Here is a 25331-nt window from a genome sequence, read left to right as displayed (position 1 = left end):
TGAATATTATCATTTTTTAAATCCCCTTAAAGAGCTAAACATGATTGTACATATATAATTTTTTAGCCTTTTTAATAGGGGGTGTAAGGAAGCATAGTTTGGTCAGAAAATAGAAGTGTTTTTTCAAAATCCCACTTTTTCAAAATTTTGGAGTGCTTTTAAAGAGTTAACATAATTCTGCATTCATTTTTAAAAAGTGCATATCTATTGAGGATATGTATAGTTGGGGAATGACTAAAATACGCGTCCCCAAAAACTACGCGTCCCTACGCGTCCCCGGTCAAAACGATTTATTTTTATTAATATTAATAGGAAATCTTATTAAGCTTTATAAGATGAGTTAGAAAATGTTTTTTTTAATTTAAAAAAAATACGGTAACTATATAAAATTTACAAAAATTTATTTTTTTAAAAAATAAACTACGCGTCCCTACGCGTCCCCGGTCAAAATACAGTTTTTTTTAAAAAATCAAAACGGATTCATATTTAGCTTATTAAAAGAATACAGAATATGTAAATATTATATTTTAAACTATTTTATAACTTAGTGATTTTTTCAAAAAACACTTTTTTTTTCAAAAACACTACGCGTCCCCGGTCAAAAAACCTTTTTTTTTAAAAAATAAAAGCAGATTCATGTTTAGCTTTTTAAGGAGATTCAGAAAATGGTATTAATAAAAAAAAAATTTTTTTTTGGCTAAACTACGCGTCCCTACGCGTCCCCGGTCAAAATACAGTTTTTTTAAAAAAATCAAAACGGATTCATATTTAGCTCATTAAAAGAATACAGAATATGTAAATATTATATATTAAACTATTTTATAACTTAGTGATTTTTTCAAAAAACACTTTTTTTTTTCAAAAACACTACGCGTCCCCGGTCAAAAAACCGTTTTTTTTAAAAAATAAAAGCAGATTCATGTTTAGCTTTTTAAGGAGATTCAGAAAATGGTATTAATAAAAAAAAAATTTTTTCCAAAAAAATTTTTTTTTGGCTAAACTACGCGTCCCTACGCGTCCCCGGTCAAAATACAGTTTTTTTAAAAAAATCAAAACGGATTCATATTTAGCTCACTAAAAGAATACAGAATATGTAAATATTATATATTAAACTATTTTATAACTTAGTGATTTTTTCAAAAAACACTTTTTTTTTCAAAAACACTACGCGTCCCCGGTCAAAAAACCTTTTTTTTAAAAAAATAAAAGCAGATTCATGTTTAGCTTTTCAAGGAGATTCAGAAAATGGTATTAATAAAAAAAATTTAAAAAAAAAAATTTTTCGAAAAATTTTTTTTTGGCTAAACTACGCGTCCCCGGCCAAAATACAGTTTTTTTAAAAAAATCAAAACGGATTCATATTTAGCTCATTGAAAGAATACAGAATATGTAAATATTATATTTAAACTATTTTATAACTTAGTGATTTTTTCAAAAAACACTTTTTTCGAAAACACTACGCGTACCCGGTCAAAAAACCGTTTTTTTTTAAAAATAAAAGCAGATTCATGTTTAGCTTTTCAAGGAGATTCAGAATAATTTTGGTAGTTGAGAATTCAAATAAAATATTTAAAAAAGCCAATGTCTAGCCCATATTTAAAATTAAAAAATTTTCAAGGATATCTATTTTAAATTTTACCCAAGTTGATTTCTATCATAAATGTAAATTATGATATTTCTAATACCCTTACATTGCAACATTTTTACCTCTTTTTCTCCTAAATATTAATATTTTTATGAAATATATTAATAAAGCATATTTAGTATCGTATACACCTAACTAATTGGTAATTACCCATCAACCTCGTCATTCTGATTAAATTAAATTAATTTTATAAAAAAAAATTTTAATATATATATATACAAATATATCAAAATATAAAATTTTAATATATATATATACAATATATCAAAATATAAAATTGACGGGGGGCTCAATGGTTAGAACGTATGCCTTCCGAACGATAAGTTGCGAGTTCGAATACCGTGTTGCCATAAAAAATTTAAAAAAAAAATTTTTAACATTAGCGTGATAATAATAGCTCTCGATTTATTTAACATTAAGATGATAGGAAAGTTGATAGAAAAAAAAAATTTTAACATTAGGAGATAGGAAAGTGAAATTAGTTGATAGAAAAAAAATACGAAAACGTTCATTTCTTGATTACATTTATAGATAGATAGATATATATCATATTAAATCAATGTGTTAAAAAGCTAAAAAATCAAACAAAGTTGAGGGTTCTAAATCTGATTGATGAATTAGAAAATATTATAATTATTAATTTATTTTTCATTTATGTTAGTAATAAGTTTTTTAAAATAACTTTCTACATTAATAGTTAAAATTTATCATTTTATATGTTTTGTATATGGGAGACTGGGGTTAGGACCCCGGGCTTGGCAAACCACTTAATCTCATTTCAAAATTAAATATCCTAATATAGTTTTTATTAGTTTACATCTATAGACAAAAAATCTTTTGAAATATTTAATTTATTAAAGATTTTATTTAAGAAGCGTGATAATAATAGCTCTCGATTTATTTAACATTAAGATGATAGGAAAGTTGATAGAAAAAAAAAATTTTAACATTAGGAGATAGGAAAGTGAAATTAGTTGATAGGAAAAAAATACGAAAACGTTCATTTCTTGATTACATTTATAGATAGATAGATATATATCATATTAAATCAATGTGTTAAAAAGCTAAAAAATCAAACAAAGTTGAGGGTTCTAAATCTGATTGATGAATTAGAAAATATTATAATTATTAATTTATTTTTCATTTATGTTAGTAATAAGTTTTTTAAAATAACTTTCTACATTAATAGTTAAAATTTATCATTTTATATGTTTTGTATATGGGAGACTGGGGTTAGGACCCCGGGCTTGGCCAACCACTTAATCTCATTTCAAAATTAAATATCCTAATATAGTTTTTATTAGTTTACATCTATAGACAAAAAATCTTTTGAAATATTTAATTTATTAAAGATTTTATTTAAGAAATAAAATTTTGATGAAATTTTCAAAAAATTTTTACATGACAAAATTTTAATTTTTATTAAAATATATAATCATTTATTAAATTAAATTTTATAGTTAATTTTAAACACTCTTCTATAATTTGGAAAAGTTCAATGTGTATTTATTATATCTAGATAATATTTCAATCATAATTTGTCAATAATAAAATACCATTTATATTACATATTATTATATACAATCGTAATAGGTAAAAAAATGTAAATATTCGTTTGTTGTAAAATAATGTGGGTGTTTCAATCACGGTAGTCTTTATAGAATGTTGTTTCCGACGTATTACGATTTAGTTTTCCAATTTCAATCATTGACCAAACTAAAATATGATGTTGTTTTCATCTTCGATATCTATTTATAGTTTATATAATAATATAATATATTTATTTTTATATGCCTTTTTACCTTCAATAATTATAGATTTCAAATTATAGGACTTTAATAATTGGTAATATTTAAACTTAAAAATAACTATTTATATTGTTATTACAAAAAAATAATTGGATGCATTGTTCTAACTGTACAAACTTTCTCTAATATTAGCTAAACAATATTACATTATTTATACTATATTAATATATTTTATAGTTATAATATTATGGTTTTAGCCATAAAAATATGAAAATTAATTTTTATATTTTTATGGCTAAAACCATAATATTATAACTATAAAATATATTAAATATAAGACCAAAAGCAATAGCGGGACAAATCATTAATATAGTATAAATAATGTAATATTGTTTAGCTAATATTAGAGAAAGTTTGTACAGTTAGAACAATGCATCCAATTATTTTTTTGTAATAACAATATAAATAGTTATTTTTAAGTTTAAATATTACCAATTATTAAAGTCCTATAATTTGAAATCTATAATTATTGAAGGTAAAAAGGCATATAAAAATAAATATATTATATTATTATATAAACTATAAATAGATATCGAAGATGAAAACAACATCATATTATAGTTTGGTCAATGATTGAAATTAGAAAACTAAATCGTGATACGTCGGAAACAACATTCTATAAAGACTACCGTGATTGAAACACCCACATTATTTTACAACAAACGAATATTTACATTTTTTTACCTATTACGATTGTATATAATAATATGTAATATAAATGGTATTTTATTATTGACAAATTATGATTGAAATATTATCTAGATATAATAAATACACATTGAACTTTTCCAAATTATAGAAGAGTGTTTAAAATTAACTATAAAATTTAATTTAGATATAAATGATTATATATTTTAATAAAAATTAAAATTTTGTCATGTAAAAATTTTTTGAAAATTTCATCAAAATTTTATTTCTTAAATAAAATCTTTAATAAATTAAATATTTCAAAAGATTTTTTGTCTATAGATGTAAACTAATAAAAACTATATTAGGATATTTAATTTTGAAATGAGATTAAGTGGTTTGCCAAGCCCGGGGTCCTAACCCCAGTCTCCCATATACAAAACATATAAAATGATAAATTTTAACTATTAATGTAGAAAGTTATTTTAAAAAACTTATTACTAACATAAATGAAAAATAAATTAATAATTATAATATTTTCTAATTCATCAATCAGATTTAGAACCCTCAACTTTGTTTGATTTTTTAGCTTTTTAACACATTGATTTAATATGATATATATCTATCTATCTATAAATGTAATCAAGAAATGAACGTTTTCGTATTTTTTTTCTATCAACTAATTTCACTTTCCTATCTCCTAATGTTAAAATTTTTTTTTTCTATCAACTTTCCTATCATCTTAATGTTAAATAAATCGAGAGCTATTATTATCACGCTAATGTTAAAAATTTTTTTTTTAAATTTTTTATGGCAACACGGTATTCGAACTCGCAACTTATCGTTCGGAAGGCATACGTTCTAACCATTGAGCCCCCCGTCAATTTTATATTTTGATATATTGTATATATATATATTAAAATTTTATATTTTGATATATTTGTATATATATATATTAAAATTTTTTTTTATAAAATTAATTTAATTTAATCAGAATGACGAGGTTGATGGGTAATTACTAATTAGTTAGGTGTATACGATACTAAATATGCTTTATTAATATATTTCATAAAAATATTAATATTTAGGAGAAAAAGAGGTAAAAATGTTGCAATGTAAGGGTATTAGAAATATCATAATTTACATTTATGATAGAAATCAACTTGGGTAAAATTTAAAATAGATATCCTTGAAAATTTTTTAATTTTAAAAATAGGCTAGACATTGGCTTTTTTAAATATTTTATTTGAATTCTCAACTACCAAAATTATTCTGAATCTCCTTGAAAAGCTAAACATGAATCTGCTTTTATTTTTTAAAAAAAACGGTTTTTTGACCGGGGACGCGTAGTGTTTTTGAAAAAAAAAAGTGTTTTTTGAAAAAATCACTAAGTTATAAAATAGTTTAAAATAAAATATTTACATATTCTGTATTCTTTTAATGAGCTAAATATGAATCCGTTTTGATTTTTTTAAAAAAAGTGTATTTTGACCGGGGACGCGTAGTTTAGCCAAAAAAAATTTTTTTGGAAAAAATTTCTTTTTAAATTTTTTTTTTATTAATACCATTTTCTGAATCTCCTTAAAAAGCTAAACATGAATCTGCTTTTATTTTTTAAAAAAAACGGTTTTTTGACCGGGGACGCGTAGTGTTTTTGAAAAAAAAAAGTGTTTTTTGAAAAAATCACTAAGTTATAAAATAGTTTAATATATAATATTTACATATTCTGTATTCTTTTAATGAGCTAAATATGAATCCGTTTTGATTTTTTTAAAAAAACTGTATTTTGACCGGGGACGCGTAGTTTAGCCAAAAAAAAATTTTTTTGGAAAATATTTTTTTTAAAATTTTTTTATTATTAATACCATTTTCTGAATCTCCTTAAAAAGTTAAACATGAATCTGCTATTATTTTTTTAAAAAAAAGGTTTTTTGACCGGGGACGCGTAGTGTTTTTGAAAAAAAAAGTGTTTTTTGAAAAAATCACTAAGTTATAAAATGTTTAAAATATAATATTTACATATTCTGTATTCTTTTAATAAGCTAAATATGAATCCGTTTTGATTTTTTAAAAAAAACTGTATTTTGACCGGGGACGCGTAGTTTATTTTTTAAAAAAATAAATTTTTGTAAATTTTATATAGTTACCGTATTTTTTTTAAATTAAAAAAAACATTTTCTAACTCATCTTATAAAGCTTAATAAGATTTCCTATTAATATTAATAAAAATAAATCGTTTTGACCGGGGACGCGTAGGGACGCGTAGTTTTTAGGGACTCGTATTTTAGTCATTCCCGTATAGTTGTGTATTTTAGTCATAAAAAAATGTATTATTTTAATATTTCACTAATTTACTATTTTATATAAGGGATACATAAGGATATATAGTTTCTAGACATGTCAATTTTAGTCATGCTCAATAAAATATAGATATTGATTAACCCATAGCATTGCTATTTAAAAACATTATTCCATGACTATAACCATCATTTTCCATTACCATGTAAAAGGGTTGCACTCCATATAAATTTTTTTGTTCCTTTTATATCAAAATTAATAAAGCAAATTATGGATTATTTGTTAAACATGGTATATACAAATAAACAGTAATTCAAACTTCAGGAGCCTGATCACTTGAAAACAATGTTATCTTATTCCATTTATTGTTTCTTAAAAGATTGGCTTGCTGTTCTCCTAATCCATAAATAAGTGAAGAATTCATTAATAAAGTTAATTGAATAAGTTGATCTGAATAAATCAGTGTAGAGAGATCTATTTCAAATCTAATAAATTGATTAAAAAATAATGAATTGTTAAAAATTAAATACATCATAAAATTGGTGGAATTCCTTTTAATTCTTATTTTTAAAGATCTGGGTATTATTTCTATTTTTAGATTTGTTTTGTACATATTTTGAGATTTATATGAATAGGTTATTGGAACTTCAAACCTTACATTTTTCATATCTTTAAATTTGAATCTATATGTATTTTCATTTCCAAATTCTATGGTTAGCTTTATAAGATTAATGTTTTGAGAATAAGGAGAATCATATATTTTTTCTAGGTAAATTTCTATAATTTTTTCATATATTGAATAGTTCTTTATGTTGTAATAAGAGTTAAAGTTTGGAGGATAAAAACAATATGGAACATTCAAAAAATCGATTTTATTTTGATGTGTTAAATTATCTTTTGAATTGATTATATTTGAAGACCAACAACACTCTCGCTTATTACATTTTTCAGCTGAAACTCCAGGTTCTGGGTGACAATCGATCCTCAAGTATGTATTAATTGCACATGTTTTAACATAGTTATCATAATAAATAGGCTCATACTTCCTTTTAAAATATGATAAGATCAAAATGAAAATAAAAAATAATAATATATAGAAGAAAAAATGAAAAAATTTTGTCTGCATATGTTTGGATAGAAAACTTTTACCATATGTAATAAGTTAAATTATTCCTAAAATATTTGGAAAAATAAATGGACATATAAAATATTTATATGGCAGCTAAAATATTTTCTTTACATATAGATGAAAATAACGATTATTTTTTCATTAAAACCTTATATAATTAATTTTTTCAATAGAGACAATTGCCTTTATAAAAATATTAAGATAAGCAGGGGAGTTGATTATTTACTTTGGATTTATTAAATAAAATATAAAAGTAAAAATATAAATTTACAATAAAATTAGAATGATAAAATTAATTCTTAAGGTAATAAAATATAAAGGTTATTCATCTCACAATTCATTTGAATATTAAATAAATTATAATTGTCACGAACGTAATATATTAATAACAACGAATATATTTTTAAAACATTTATACATATAATAAACTTTGTTTTTTCTTAAACAAAGGAACATATATATATACAACTTATATTCCTCTCAAAAATTATATTGAAAAACGTCCATAAATGTAAATTTTAAACAGATGTAACAATAATGTTTAATAAATATTAAAGCATCATTATTAATTTCTTATTTTATATTTTATCATTTATTTTACTATATTCAAAAACATTTTAGTGCTAGAGAATCGTTATTAGTTTTTTTTATCTCGTCATTTATTTTACCTTATTCAAAAAAACTTTAGTTATATTTTTCTTTTTCTTTTTCTTTCAGTATGTGGATATATAAATATTTCTAGGCATGTTTGGAAACGAGGCCCAGGGCCTCAATTTCATCAAAATCATAGGAAAAAAAATGAGACAGATCTCAGGGGACCCCAATGAAGGATTTTATCTTCGCCAGCAGATTTCCCTGGAAATTTGCTGGTCTAATTTTTTAAGCATTCATTCTTCTCTTGGATGATATATACCCACCTTTTTTTTAAAATATATATATTCTTTTTTATAGTATCCATTTTAATATATATTTTTTAATCCTCTGTAAATTATATAATTTATTTTATAATTTTATTTTTTAAAAATAATAAAAAAGTCGAATAATTTTTTTAAAAAAAAGAAGTTTTTCTTTTTAATTTTTATTTTACTCTATATTATTTAAGGAGGTATTCTAAACTAAATAATTATTATAAGTGTTGATTTAAATTAAATTTTTTTTCAAAAAAAAATCTAAACTTTAATTCGTTTTATACAACCTTCGAGCTAAAAGTAATTTTTTCATTTTTGTTATATCAATTTATTTTGTAAATAATTTTATATTAATGTATTTAAATTAACTAACCATTATATATATATATTGAGATTTATATTTTTTAAAATTATTGTTGCCCGTCACTTGTGTGTGACATGGTCAGCGTCTACATGGCCGGGAGGGGGGGGGGGTAGGAGACAAATGCCTCCAAAATATGTTGGCATTTTTGGGGGTAGGTATTGATTTTGGGGGGTTGATATTGATTTTTTGGGGGTAGGTATTGATTTTTGTGGGTAATTTTTATTTGCATTATAATCTTTTTAAATCCATTAATTGATACGATTATGATGGTTATCGTTGATTTTCTTAACAAATGTCAATTAAAGTAAAGATATCAATTAATAAATAATATAAACTTTCTTTGTCAACCATTTTCATTTACCATTTTATCAAGTTAATATTATTTACACATTTTCTATTTGGTACTTTTCTTAGAGGTTAATATATTTATATTATGTTTTTTAATAAATTTATAGATTTTAGCAGGATAAATTTTAGGTAATTTTTTGAGTCATGCTTAAAAACATATATCAGCTAGCAAAGAATAATAAAAAACATATGTAAAAAATTATATTATAATAATTATTTCTTTCTAGATGCAAAGTAACAGGACTTTATTTAAGGTAAAATGTAATTACCTTAACTGCAAAACTTCTAAAATAAGAAGTGACAAGATACATGAACATTATAAACATAAACATCCTCATGTCAAACCAACTGATATGAAATTTACAAATATAGCCATCAAAAAAGATAATAATAATTGGGTATCCTTAAATTGTGATATTTCATATAATATCACAAATGGAGTTGAAACCCAGTTGCAAAAAAAGACAATAACATCTTACTTCCAAAAAGTAATATTTTTTATTTATTATTGTAACTAAAGACAATAAATATTATTGAAAATATACCTTAAATTTGTGAATTAATAGAAACTGATTTTTATTTAAAATTTTACCAGAATAATATTAATATTAAAGTAGTCAGGGTATAGAGAAAATAAATTATATATTTCATTATTAAATATTTTTTTAAAATGTTTATCACACTATTTTTATATCTATATATACTTTATGAAGTTCAATTTAACAATATGTTTAATAAGTTAATAATAAAAATTTAAAACCAAAGTATTAAAAAAACTTATTAGTTAATATAATGTAGTAATATAATAAAAGTAAGGTAATGTTAATTTCTAGGAATTTTTAAATTTAAATCTTTTCATCTTTAATTGAATTAAGATTTCAAAGTTCTTTTACTTTTTTTTATAATATGAATTGGATTCAACTATTTTCAAAATGTTATCTGCGTGAATTTCATCCACTTACATTATGTGTTATATTAGGTATGTTTATAATATTATCATTGTTTTATTTAGCTATTAAAATTTCCTAAGATAATATACTTTCATCATGAATTTCACAATGTTATTTATACTAATTTTTCTATTTATAAGTTTACTATTGTTTTTACAGTTACTATAATATTCTTATATGATTTCTTCAGGTGTTCGCAGTTTTATATTAATCTGCATCTATCATGCCTATTTATCTTTCAAGTATATTTTCAAAATGTTTTAACATGATCTTCCTAACTTTTGAGGTAGAGGTATAGTAACAAGTATCGTATAAAGAATATATAATTTATTTTAATAGTCCAATAAATAAATATTTAGATGTATACTTTAATTCATAAAATAATTTCTTTTTTTTCAAATTTCAAAACTTTTATTTCCATCATCCAAAAGAAAAGAATAATCCAAATCCATAACAAAAAAAAGAATGAATCAAAATCCATAAAAAAAAATGTATTCTCAAAAAAAATATATATTATCCAATTATTATTTTTTTTACATTAAATAATAAATAATTTTTTCCTCCAATCAGATGTATACAATCCATCTGATTGACGTTTAATGAGAATATACATTTTTTAATATAACATACTAGGACATGTCACCCCTTTATGGGTCAATGACATTCCTCACCATTAAATATAATATTTCATATATATTTTGAAAAATATTATATTACTAATTATGTTGTCATGATAAGAGAATTTTTTCTTATATCATAGTCATAGGGAAAAATACGGATATCCATTTGTCTACTTTTACTCCATATTTATATACTCTTGAGCTTGATTACTAGTTGTACCGATAATCGTCTGGCTATTGTGGGCTTGATTTGAATAACGATAGTCAGCATTTAATCGTTGGCTTGATTTAAATAACTATAGTCATCAGATAATCGTTGGCTTGATCTGAATAACGATTGCCCTCCATAACATCAATTGAAAAGACCGAAATTTTTTACCTAGAATTGTCTTCTCACTTTTGTGAATCCCATTAGTTCAACCACAAGGTCAAAGTTTATAGTCTTAGTTCAACCATAAGGTCAAAGTTTATAGTCTTTTTATTGTCTAACAACAATTTGAAGTTTTCTTTCTATAACCATAGCAACATCAAAGTGAACCGTCCGTGAAAACAAAAAACCTAACTTTCTTTTTCTTATTCCACTGACCATTCATCACAAAAATTTACATTCTTTTTTTTTTACTTTTTCTTTTCTTTCCTTGAAAAAAAACAACTGCTCGGTGTATAATATAATCATAAACGATCCCTTCATTATACCATTTAATTACTTACTATATTCACATTGCTCTATGATTAAAATACTCGAGTATTTTAAACCATCAATAATTTAATAAAATACTTTCCTCCGATGGACTTTATTACCATCTTTCCGAAAGCATAAATTACCAAAACACCCCCAGTTGTTCAGTGTTCAACTAATTTATATAATTTTGTCTTGTACTCCACTAATTTTATCAATTACGTGATTAATTAAATAACCAAAGGAATCTCTTCCTTCAAGGGAAAACACACAAAAAAATTCGCCTTTGCCCTTCAATAACCCCGAGACTCAATTATAATCCCGTATAATTATAGGATGTTGAGTTCTCCCTCCGAAATATAAAACTCCTTTTATTTTCCAGGCTTTTCAATGTTTCAATTAAGCATCCTTTAATGAATTCCATTAGCACTTAATCACAAATAAGCCTACCTCTATCTTTATTACAGTATCTTACCCCCAATACTACGCAAGTATCGTTATCAGAGTATCCCAAAAGAATCATTCATTATTCATATTTCACATATTATGCTATATTATCACAAAAATCTAAGATTCTGGGAAAAATAAGATAAGATTAATATTTAAGCATCATATTATCTTTATCCTTTCTTACTTTCTCCTAACCTTACGTGATTATTATGTCTGATTACCGTAATTCCATTTATTAGCAAAATTTCATTTAATTTGGAACCAAGGTTTTCTACTATACGACCTTTTTCCCATTTCTTCCCTTTGTTATGAAACAAACGGGCCCATATAATTCTCCCCACAGGATATTTTATTTCAATCTTATCAATCGTACACCAGCCCCATCTTTGGATTTTAAGAAATCCAACGGCATTCTAGTCCTTCCAAAAATAACTCCACCGGCGTAATTCCCTCCCGGTTTCTGGAATTATTATAATACAAATGGGCCATCCAAACATCATTATTTTCTTGTTTGGCCTTTTTAATCTAATTTTTCACGATAGCTACCATTCTCTCCGCCTGTCCATTGGAACTGGGATGATATGGTGGAGCTAATACGTGTTTAATTTTCAACGCATTACAAAAATCTCTGAAACTTTCACTTACAAAGGCCGGACCTCCATCAGACACAATTGTCTTTGGAATCCCGAATCTAGCCCATAACCTTTGTAACACTTTGATAACAATCCTAGTGGTTAATCCATGAACCTCATCAACTTAGAATATGCATCAACAACTAAAAAATACGACTTCTTGTTTAAGTCAAAGAAATCAAAGTGAATACGCTCCCACGCCTTTTCAGATATCGGCCAATAACTGCCTATTTCCTTCCGGGGCATAGCGGCACACGAATTACATGGAATACAACTCCTAGCAATTTTTTCAATATCATTGCTCATTCCAGGCCACCATACATACTCACGAGCCCAAGATTTCATTTTATCTCGACCTTGATGTCCTGCATGCAACAATCGTACAATTTTACTCCGTAATTTCAACGGAATTACGGCTCTATTACCCCGCATCAAACAATCATCCACTACGGACAATTCCTTTTCAATTTTTTTATAAACTTTACTACTATTTTTCCACGGCTCTTGTCCCGTCAAAAATAATTTTACTCGACCCAATTCCTTATCCCTTAAGGTATTGCTTTTAAGATCCTCCCAATTCGTAGGACCACCCTTTAACATATGTGATAAAGAACAAATTAATGCCCTTTCTTCATTCACTATTATACCCTTGTTAACGTCAAAATCCCCTTCACTGGATCCTAACTTAGATAAAATATCCGGCAAACAATTTTCCTTGCCCCTGCGATATCTGATTTCCACATTAAAACTTCCCACCAGTAACAACCAACGTTGCAACCGGGGAGATAGCATTAACTCTTTATTATCCTTCTTAAATAAATGAATTAACGGCTTCCGTGTAAATTATAAATCTTTTACCGATCAAATAATCACGACATTTGGTTAATCCAAAGATAACCGCTAGGGCTTCTTGTTCAATAACCGAATATCTAGTTTCCACTTCCCTGAAAACTCTCGAAAAAAATATGATGGGTCTTTCCAACACCATCCATTAAATGTAACAATGCACCTCCAACCCCCTTGTTGGATGCATCAACTGCCAATATGATCTTTAAATCATTGTTAAAACATACTAAACTACCCATCTATTTAAGGTTACACGGAAATCAGCACATAGCCTTAACTTTCCATTCGATTTCTAACAGGTACCAATGATGTGGTCCACTCACTATATTCCACAGGAATAATGATGCCATCTCTAACCCATTGATCTAATTCTTCATCGATTTCCCTTTTCCACTAAAAAGGAACTCTTCTACAAGCCAAAAAGATGGGTGAAAAACCCTCTTTAAGTTTAACGTCTACTTGATAATCATTTAAACGTCCTAATTTTTCTTCAAAAATTATACCATATTTTCTAACCAAAATAGGTATAGCAAGATCGATCTTTTTTAATCCATCGATTTCAATTTCCATAAATTGATCCCTATCAATTTTACCACTTATTTCGATATGATCAGACCTGATCACTACCTTTTCGGGAGTTTCAATAAAATTATTATTAACGACAATCCTATTTTCATCTTTCAATAATTTAGACATCCCTTTTTTCTGAAGTTCATTTCGGATATTATCCGCTATTAATTTTCTTTTAACATTATCACTAGCCAATTCACTATCAATAATAAATAAATTCCAATAATTATTATAGGGTCCAATTGTGGTAATCCAATCCCACCCCATAATAGTTTCCACGGCTTTTCCTACTATCCATAAATCTAAACTTATGATAGTATAATTAAAACCACATCCCATTGAGTTTTACCCAAAACCTCAACTTCAGAACCATCGAACTGTTTTAAACATATATTTTCCTTTATAATCACGCCATTAGACCAATATTTATAAAAATATTTACAAGACATTATAGAAATGCTCGCACCAGTGTCAAATAGCATATCAATATACCTGCAATCAATTCTCAATTTAACCCTAGGACATTGATCCGGTCTATTTATTCCATCAGTCCTTAAAATTTCACAAGTTTTAAGGGGCTGATCGCTATCTATTCCCTCTGAAATATCCATTTCATTAGAATTTAAATTTCCTCCTAAATTCAACTCGGGATTTCGAGGCTTTTTACTAATATTACTATATTTTTTAATAATATCCCGAGGATATTTTTTCCATTTAAAATTATCAACATTTTTTTTATTTGTATATTTCACAATGCTCCCAAGATATTTTTTCCATTTAAAAGCATTACATTTCATTATATTCAGATTATAACTATAATCAACCGTTTTAACTTTATCTTCATGATAACAAACATTTTCATTAAAACCATTAAAATTATGAGAATCCCATCTCTTTTTATTATTTTAATATACTTTCTTAAAATTTTTATTTCCCTGTATTTTAACTGCTATATGATTACATTTGCTATCATATAGTCAGTGTAAAGCACAATTTATAGCTATATGTCCCGTCTCTTTACATTTAAAACATAAACGAGACCCATCCAAATTCGATTGCAACGAATCAACTTTATTTACATCTAGGCCTGAAATCTTCCTTACTTTGGAATTTTCTCCACTAGATTTTTGCAATGGAAAACCCATTCTAAAATTCTGTTCTTTTAAAATACAGGTTTTAGAATAATGACCCTTGTAACCGCACCGATTACAAATCATGTCAGCAACAATTTTTGGAAAACTTTTCCCATTCGAAATAATTCTATCACCGAATTGTTTCTTGTCCCCTTGATTACTCATATTAATCAACCTAGATACATCACTATAAATATCTTTAATGGATTCTTTTATATCTTTTAATTCCTGGAGGATAACCACTGACCTCTCCACAAATTCCGAACGATCATCGTTATTATCTTTTATCGTTTCAACCATTCCAGGTCTGCCGTTCTTGATTTCATTTAAAATTCCCTTTAAACTACTTTATAAGTCTGAAATTCTCTTAATTAGCCGACACCAGAGTGTCCTTTTTCCAATTACCATATACCTTGGTCGCAACCAAAGTACATTTTCCACATAAAAATTTCAAAAGTACATATTTTAAATATATAATTATTATTAATCATGTAACTAAGTGATGGCCTATATCCAATTCATAATGTTCTGATACAAGATTTTATAACCCATATCCTTAAAGATGGCAATTTTATTAATAAAAGTAGGCTCAGAATACTTATCGAAATGCACAACCATCGCATATTACGAATTTCTACTTTAGAATTATGTTATTACAAAAAGTTATATTATATTATAAAGCCTGGGTGTTACTCAAACTAATCTAAAAAAGTATTTTTCACACTATTTTGTTAATTAAAATTCTAAAAAAATTTAAACAACAAAAACGTTATTATTGCGTTGTGTCCTAAGGGAACATATAATATGTAAAATAAAAATGTGGTTTTTACCTTATAATAACGAATAGGTATCTCTATCCTAAGTCACGGTCAACACTTTTGACGTATAGTAACAAGTATCGTATAAAGAATTAGTTTATTTTAAGAGTCCAATAAATGAATATTTAGATGTATACTTAATTCATAAAATAATTTCTTTTTCTTCAAATTTCAAAACTTTTATTTTCATCATCAAAAAGAAAAGAATAATCCAAATCCATAAAAAAAAAAGAATGAATCGAAATCTATAAAAAAAATGTATTTTCAAAAAAAAATATAAAATCCAATTTTTAACATTTTGAAGTTTTTTTTAAGGATGGAGAGATTAGAACCGTTGTCAAATAAAGAAAGGTTAAAACTAAAATGATACTAAATCTTTATTAAGTAATAAGATAAAACCATAATCAAAATAAATTAATATAAATTAAAATTAAAAAAAAATTAAAGATTAAAAAAATCAAGTTCGTAAAATCATAATCATAATAATTATTATTTACAAGACAAATATCCTCGATTATATTAATATTCATTTACATAATGTTTTACAAACAAACTGAAAAAATCTTGAACTTTATTTAATTTGAATATTTATTCATTTTTCTTTAATCAACATTTGCATAGTCTCAATTTGTATCGAAATTTAATTCTTTTTTCTTGAGTAGATTTGATATCTTTCGGCTTCGTAATTTGGTTTAAAAGTAATTTGCCTTTCTGGCGTTTTTCTTAATCTAGTAAATTTGCATTAACCACAATTACACACCCTTCCACTTAGATTAGCCCCGCCATTCTGCGAGTGATCTCCTTTCTTCCGATTTTGATTTTACTGATCTTGTTTCTCCACCGAATATATTCGTCTTAATATTTAATGTCTTCAAGTTTCTAACGACGGAGGTCTATTGTTATATTTTTTACTTCTAAGGACTGTTATCAGATTACAATCTGAAATTCTTGATTCCTTCTGTTTCTTGTCAACCCCTTGTAAACGATTATCTCTTGATCTCTATAGGCAATTGACGAACTTGATTCACGCCTGTTATTATGATTCCCGATACATTATTCTAGTCTCTTTTAATTATATTTCGTTTTAATCCCCTTGGTAAATTATCCTAGTCTTTGCTTGTTTCTAACGGTATCTAGTAACTAATGACGGTAAACGACTGACGATAATTTGTCTGCGAGTAACAATTGTTTCCACGACTTCTTGTTTCTAAGATCATCGATTTTTTATCCCATACTAAAGTTTTGATAAGCAATTGGCGATAATTTGTCAACGATTAACGATAGCATCCTGGACTTGACCACTTGTTCTACCTAGTCGCTTGACCACTTGTTCTACCTAGTCGCTTGACCACTTGTTCTACCTAGTCGCTTGACCACTTGTTCTACCTAGTCGCTTGACCACTTGTTCTACCTAGTCGCTTGTCCAGATATCCACGTTGCCTTAAGATCTCTTATACGATAATGATTTCTTGTATCTTTTGATCCAAAATAAAAATCCGATCTCTAATTGAGCTCGATTGCGGCATAAATTTTCTAACGACGAAAAGCCGTTTCTCTTTATGAAGATTTTTTGGTTAATCAACAACCTGATATTTTGCTAATATTATCAACTCAAATAACAGTTAAACGTATATCTTTAATAAAAATTTATAACGAATTTCTTTTAGCTACATCGATCACTTGTACGTATAACGATCTCTTGTGACGAATTCCTTTTAATTAAACGACTAATTCTATTCTTTTCCGAAATACGACCATTAATATTGATACCATTGTTTTATTGCTCTCATTCTTTGTCTTAGTCGATCGTCATTTCATACATCCCCTTCCCCCTTTATTTAGAATTTCTTTTCAATTAATTAGACTGAATTGTTGAAATTGCCCTGTCACCTCCACTCTCCAACATCATTGTAACATTTTGAAGTTTTTTTTTAAGGATTGAGAGATTAGAACCGTTGTCAAATAAAGAAAGGTTAAAACTAAAATGATACTAAATCTTTATTAAGTAATAAGATAAAACCATAATCAAAATAAATTAATATAAATTAAAATTAAAAAAAAATTAAAGATTAAAAAAATCAAGTTCGTAAAATCATAATCATAATAATTATTATTTACAAGACAAATATCCTCGATTATATTAATATTCATTTACATAATGTTTTACAAACAAACTGAAAAAATCTTGAACTTTATTTAATTTGAATATTTATTCATTTTTCTTTAATCAACATTTGCATAGTCTCAATTTGCATCGAAATTTAATTCTTTTTTCTTGAGTAGATTTGATATCTTTCGGCTTCGTAATTTGGTTTAAAAGTAATTTGCCTTTCTGGCGTTTTTCTTAATCTAGTAAATTTGCATTAACCACAATTACACACCCTTCCACTTAGATTAGCCCCGCCATTCTGCGAGTGATCTCCTTTCTTCCGATTTTGATTTTACTGATCTTGTTTCTCCACCGAATATATTCGTCTTAATATTTAATGTCTTCAAGTTTCTAACGACGGAGGTCTATTGTTATATTTTTTACTTCTAAGGACTGTTATCAGATTACAATCTGAAATTCTTGATTCCTTCTGTTTCTTGTCAACCCCTTGTAAACGATTATCTCTTGATCTCTATAGGCAATTGACGAACTTGATTCACGCCTGTTATTATGATTCCCGATACATTATTCTAGTCTCTTTTAATTATATTTCGTTTTAATCCCCTTGATAAATTATCCTAGTCTTTGCTTGTTTCTAACGGTATCTAGTAACTAATGACGGTAAACGACTGACGATAATTTGTCTGCGAGTAACAATTGTTTCCACGACTTCTTGTTTCTAAGATCATCGATTTTTTATCCCATACTAAAGTTTTGATAAGCAATTGGCGATAATTTGTCAACGATTAACGATAGCATCCTGGACTTGACCACTTGTTCTACCTAGTCGCTTGTCCAGATATCCACGTTGCCTTAAGATCTCTTATACGATAATGATTTCTTGTATCTTTTGATCCAAAATAAAAATCCGATCTCTAATTGAGCTCGATTGCGGCATAAATTTTCTAACGACGAAAAGCCGTTTCTCTTTATGAAGATTTTTTGGTTAATCAACAACCTGATATTTTGCTAATATTATCAACTCAAATAACAGTTAAACGTATATCTTTAATAAAAATTTATAACGAATTTCTTTTAGCTACATCGATCACTTGTACGTATAACGATCTCTTGTGACGAATTCCTTTTAATTAAACGACTAATTCTATTCTTTTCCGAAATACGACCATTAATATTGATACCATTGTTTTATTGCTCTCATTCTTTGTCTTAGTCGATCGTCATTTCATACATCCCCTTCCCCCTTTATTTAGAATTTCTTTTCAATTAATTAGACTGAATTGTTGAAATTGCCCTGTCACCTCCACTCTCCAACATCATTGTAACATTTTGAAGTTTTTTTTAAGGATTGAGAGATTAGAACCGTTGTCAAATAAAGAAAGGTTAAAACTAAAATGATACTAAATCTTTATTAAGTAATAAGATAAAACCATAATCAAAATAAATTAATATAAATTAAAATTAAAAAAAAATTAAAGATTAAAAAAATCAAGTTCGTAAAATCATAATCATAATAATTATTATTTACAAGACAAATATCCTCGATTATATTAATATTCATTTACATAATGTTTTACAAACAAACTGAAAAAATCTTGAACTTTATTTAATTTGAATATTTATTCATTTTTCTTTAATCAACATTTGCATAGTCTCAATTTGTATCGAAATTTAATTCTTTTTTCTTGAGTAGATTTGATATCTTTCGGCTTCGTAATTTGGTTTAAAAGTAATTTGCCTTTCTGGCCTTTTTCTTAATCTAGTAAATTTGCATGTTACCACAATTACAACACAATTATTATTTTTTTTACATTAAATAATAAATAATTTTTTCCTCCAATCAGATGTATACAATCCATCTGATTGACGTTTAATGAGAATATACGTTTTTTAATATAACATACTAGGACACTAACAAAGACATTTTATTAATGTTTATGATTAACGCGTTCAAAATTTGTGAATTCCCTTTGTATTCTACATTCACTGCTGTACCTATCACTTGTATCATCTTGCTATTGTAACCTGATAACTTTATGTTGGACTTCATAATATTTTTAATGCCTGTTTTCTCAATCATGTATTCTTGTTAAAACATTTATTAAAAACTTAATTATAAAGTAGTTAAGAAAAAAATTACCATTGGCTAAAATTTTATTAAAAATATAGTTTTTCATATAAGGAAAGAAATTAAACTCCTCTTTATTTATAGAAAATCTCAGTTATTGAAGATTCACAAATTGTATTATCTCCTCATCCAATCCCCAGTTCCAGTGAAGCGCTTACTTTGCATGATGAGGTATTTAATTTAAATACGAATTATATGATAGATTTTGAAGGAAATAAATTATGATTATAAGGTTATTCAAATATTTCTAACATTTATTAAAAACTTAATTATAATGTAGTTAAGAAAAAAATTACCATTTGGCTAATATAGATTTTCATAAGGAAGAAATTAAACTCCTCTTTATTTATAGAAAATCTCAGTTATTGAAGATTCACAAATTGTATTATCTCCTCATCCAATCCCCAGTTCCAGTGAAGCGCTTACTTTGCATGATGAGGTATTTAATTTAAATACGAATTATTTGATAAATTTTGAATGGAAATAAATTATGATTATGAGGTTATTCAAATATTTCCAACATTTATTAAAAACTTAATTATAATGTAGTTAAGAAATAAATTACCATTTGGCTAAAATTTTATTAAAAATATAGTTTTTCATAAGGAAAGAAATTAAACTCCTCTTTATTTATAGAAAATCTCAGTTATTGAAGATTCACAAATTGTATTATCTCCTCATCCAATCCCCAGTTCCAGTGAAGCGCTTACTTTGCATGATGAGGTATTTAATTTAAATACGAATTATTTGATAAATTTTGAATGGAAATAAATTATGATTATGAGGTTATTCAAATATTTCCAACATTTATTAAAAACTTAATTATAATGTAGTTAAGAAATAAATTACCATTTGGCTAAAATTTTATTAAAAATATAGTTTTTCATAAGGAAAGAAATTAAACTTCTCTTTATTTATAGAAAATCTCAGTTATTGAATATTCACAAATTGTATTATCTCCTCATCCAATCCCCAGTTCCAGTGAGGCGCTTACTTTGCATGATGAGGTATTTAATTTAAATACGAATTATATGATAACTTTTGAATGAAATAAATTATGATTATGAGGTTATTCAAATATTTCCAACATTTATTAAAAACTTAATTATAATATTGTTAAGAAAAAAATTACCATTTGGCTAAAATTTTATTAAAAATATAGTTTTTCATAAAGAAAGAAATTAAACTCCTCTTTATTTATAGAAAATCTCAGTTATTGAAGATTCACAAATTGTATTATCTCCTCATCCAATCCCCAGTTCTAGTGAGGCGCTTACTTTGCATGAGGTATTTTATTTAAATAAAATTTATATAATAACTTTTGAAGGGAAAAAATTATGAGGATATTCAAAGTCCAAGTCTTATTCAGCTATACAAAAAGAAGGAACCAAATGACCCATTTCACTTCAAATTATTTAGGATGACAAATATTTTGATTAATTTCATAATTGCTGTAGGCTCTTGTCAGCCATGTACAAATAAATTTCAATATCCTGTTACTCTCAAGAGGTTTTAAATAATATTTAATTTTCATTAATTTTTACCCATCCATTATTTCTATACCAGTTTTTATTTTTTTACTTTTTAAACAGGAGCATGAATATAACCTATTATAGAAAGGTTAATATTGATGGTTCCCTCAACCCCAGAAATTGGCTATCTTATAGCACTACTTTAGACAAAGTCTTTTGTCTATATTGTATTATGTTTGGTGGCCCTAAGTCCAATACTTTTTGGACTCAATTTGGGGTAAATAATTGGAAAAACATAAAGCGTAACTTAGAGAGACACGAAGCATCTTCTCTTCATAAAGATTGTGAATATGCAAACATGACTTGGCTTGCAAATAAACGCATTCAAGATCATTTGCTATCAAATAAGCTTGATATAATCATGGAAAATCGTAATATAGTTCATAATATTATCGATGCCATTATGTACCTTATAAAATGTAATATAGCCTTTTGGGGTTCTAATTCGAATGAAGGTAATCTTATGTGTCTCATAAAATTAATGGCAAAAACGGTTCCAACTTTACGTGCATACATGGATAACAACGAAAAATTGCGGAGAAAAAAATCAGATAAAATTTCGAGACCTTGTATAAATTTATTGTCATATGGCCACGTGAAAAAAATAACTGAAATTATTAAGATAAAAATAACAAAAAGCATTATTCAAAAATTTAAAGAGAATCGTGCCTATAAATATTAGATGGAACATATGATGTGTCTAAAAAAGAATGCATAGCTCTGCTTGTACCGTATATAGAAGATGATCTGCATCCACATCCTGTAGAAAAAATCATACATGTTTTTACAACATCAGAAACCAGTGGGAAAAATATAAAGAAGCATGTTTTTTTAAGTTTAATGATCTTGGTCTTCCTCTTGATTATTTGGTTGGACAAAGTATGGATGGTGCAGGGAATATGAAAAGAGTATACAAAGGAACGCAGGCTTTAATATTGAAAGAGGCTCCAAAAGCCATCTATATTTGGTGCCATGCACATCGGCTAAATTTAGTAGTTGCTCATGTTTGTGGATGCAAAATTGAAATGAAAAAGGCAATGGGAATATTAGATGAGTTATATAATTTTATGAATGGAGTTAGACGTCAAGGTGTTTGTTAAATATCAAATGAGAAAGTCCAAGAAATCTCTTAAAAGAATTAAAAACACGACAAGGTAAATAAAATATTTTTAATGAAACTTATATATTTTCAGAAATTGGTCATCATCCTACAAATCTGTAGAAATCTTGAATTAAAAGATTCTAATGACCCAAGCACCTCTTCTATTGCTGATGGATTATTATCAAGAATTAAAGATGAAAATTTTATATTAAGTCTATTTATTTTGAAAGAAATATTGAAATGTACACATGAGGCTTGTATTGAAATGCAGGCAGTTTGTAATGATTTGGCTATGGTAACCAAATTAATACAACATACAAAAAATAAATTACAAAGACTAAAAGGGTAATATTAGTTACTATTTTTATAAATAATTTTAAAATATAGCTAATGGAGACAATATATTTTAAAATTACATTCCTTATCTAATAGTTTTTTGAAAAAGAATAATGTAATAACTGATTTGTATAATATGAAATCAATATTCAAATTGGATCAAACAGAATTCAATAATTATGTTGAACAAAAAAAAACAAGTTGAATAAATTTAAAAATTTTAAATTATTATTTATTGTTATAGATAGGACGGAAATATTTTTCCCTGTGCTAAATGCAATAATTAACCACCTAAATGATCGATTTAATTATGATTGTTTAAATTTTTTATCACAAATATCCATTTTTACTGCCGCTGGAATTATGGATAATGAAAAAATAGAAAGGATGGCAAATATCCGAAATTTGTCATACTTATCATGGATGTCCAAAACATTGTTGATGAATATAATGATTTTCGCTCTTTGTATTTGGAGTCTCACTCAAGCATTTTTTGCGAATATCTATTGAAAGTTAAAAAGAATGATGCGTTATATAATCATGATAGTAATTTATTGATATATTATTTGTAATTGTATATAATTAAAGGTATTGCAAACGATCAAACAATCGGAGAAAATATCAACAGCGAAATCATGACCAAAATAAAAAAATGGATAAAATATTCTTTTATATTACCATAACGACTTTTAAATCAATTAAATTCTTATTCTAATTTAAATTTATTATATAAATATTTATTTACCTTTCCTACAACTTCCTGTTCAGCCGAAAGGGCCATGAGTAAAGTAAAAATTAACAAAACTCGAATGCGGCATAAAATTTCGGACCCATTTTTAGAAAATTTACTGTTAATATCCAGCGAAATTGATGTTTTTGAAAAATTTACAATTGATGATATTATAACACAATTTGCATTAACATCTATAAAGTTATCCACATTATTAATAAAATAAGTAATGTATCTTTTTCACAGCGAATATATACGCTTTTAAAATATGTAAATTTAATTTAACATTTTATAATTTCAATGCAAAATATACTATAATTCATTTTATTCTAATATTTTATATAATAGCTCTATTTACAATACATGTTTTTAATTAATTAAAAGGTAATATAGATATGTGGAATCAAGCTAAATATACCTCTTTAAATTTATTCGTCTTATATTTTTTACAATATTTTAGATCTTTTTTATAGAAATATTAATATGTTATCTCATTTAATTCACTTATATATATTTTATGAAAATAAAGTGAATATTAACCAAATTATGAAAAGATTGCATTTAAATATAAGTTAATTATCACCTACAAATTTTTAAAAATTTTTTTCCCTAAATAGGCTTGAAATAAATGGTGGCTTATTATAAGATTTTTTAAATAAAATCACTATACCATCGTAGGTTTGTAAATTTCGCGGCCGAAGGCCGCTGGATTTTTTTTAGGTGGGTATGGGTAGATTTTGTAGGGGTTTGTCTTCATCAAATTTTCTGCCATATAGATGCTGGACATGGTGGCAGCGACTATCTTCAGTAAATTAAAATTTTATTATAGCACAAAGATGAGTCATTTAATTATTTCTTTTTTCAAAAAGTCTTGATTTTTTCTTATATCTGAAAAATATTAATATTATCGGAAATTTTCCAGATATGAGATTAAACTCATTTATGACTTCTAACTCACTCATATGATACTAGAAGGAGTTGTATACGACTGTGGACAAAATTTTTAAAGAAAAAAATTATTTAACTAACATTAGGTAGGATTATAGAATAATTAAAAATTTTGGCGACATTTTTATAAATACTTAAATATGGTAAATAAAAAAAACCCACTGTTTTAAATTACACTATATCATATAAATGTGATTTTTCTAAATATATAAAAACATTGATGTATAAATAACTAAAATTGAACTTATTTTCAAGAATATTAATAGTACAGATGACGATAATGCCACTACCTTATTCCACAATCTACAAGAAGACATCTTTACTAAACTACAATCTATATGCTCTAAGCTCATTGACATATATAAGACCTAGACTGACGATTCATTCATTAAAAGTGTACATCAATGCAAATCAGCTGGAGGCGCCATCTTGGTTACAATAATCATTATTAAAATTTTAAACGAGAGCCTAATTTATTCCTAAATCTGATGCAAACTTTATGAAAGAATTACCGGATCATCGAGATAATAAGGAAACAAGTTATCAATTTAATAGTAGTTTTTAACATGAGAATAATTACTAAATGTGTTACCAAAATGGCGGGTCCAGCTAATTTGCTT

General features: G+C 26.0%; 2 protein-coding genes across 4 annotated transcripts in view; one reads left to right on the top strand and one right to left on the bottom strand.

Annotated features, from left to right (window-relative positions):
• Positions 1-7008, bottom strand: part of LOC135931497 (lysosomal alpha-glucosidase-like) — a 36110-nt gene extending 29102 nt beyond the window's left edge. For all 3 annotated transcript variants that reach the window (XR_010573055.1, XM_065468655.1, XM_065468656.1), the window contains exons 1-3: positions 6909-7008; positions 6698-6863; positions 6523-6619 (exon numbers count right to left, since the gene is read on the bottom strand). Coding sequence is in view for 2 of the 3 variants with exons in the window: in XM_065468655.1 (XP_065324727.1) it covers positions 6523-6619; positions 6698-6863; positions 6909-6991 (346 nt within the window). In the remaining variant the exon portion in view is untranslated. The remainder of the gene's footprint in view (positions 1-6522; positions 6620-6697; positions 6864-6908) is intronic.
• Positions 7009-9470: 2462 nt separating this feature from the next.
• Positions 9471-23716, top strand: LOC135922221 (uncharacterized). The gene is made up of 9 exons (XM_065456637.1): positions 9471-9615; positions 20148-20234; positions 20416-20502; positions 20700-20786; positions 20984-21070; positions 21267-21350; positions 21391-21572; positions 21656-22050; positions 23622-23716. Exons 1-9 carry the CDS (start codon positions 9481-9483, stop codon positions 23714-23716), a joined length of 1239 nt encoding a protein of 412 aa, XP_065312709.1. The 5' UTR covers positions 9471-9480.
• Positions 23717-25331: the final 1615 nt, after the last annotated feature.

Source organism: Gordionus sp. m RMFG-2023, chromosome 1 (genome assembly GCF_954871325.1).
Source record: "Gordionus sp. m RMFG-2023 chromosome 1, tfGorSpeb1-WG-v2, whole genome shotgun sequence".
Taxonomy (NCBI): domain Eukaryota; kingdom Metazoa; phylum Nematomorpha; class Gordioida; order Chordodea; family Parachordodidae; genus Gordionus; species Gordionus sp. m RMFG-2023.
This window is presented reverse-complemented; position numbering and strand designations above follow the sequence as displayed.

Bases quoted from the DNA above. Each gene is read 5' to 3' on its own strand.
- LOC135922221 (XM_065456637.1), top strand. From the start codon at position 9,481: ATGAAATTTACAAATATAGCCATCAAAAAAGATAATAATAATTGGGTA. The intron at 21,351-21,390 runs GTATTTTATTTA...TAACTTTTGAAG, and splicing joins AGGCGCTTACTTTGCATGAG to GGAAAAAATTATGAGGATAT. The intron at 21,573-21,655 runs GTTTTAAATAAT...CTTTTTAAACAG, and splicing joins TATCCTGTTACTCTCAAGAG to GAGCATGAATATAACCTATT.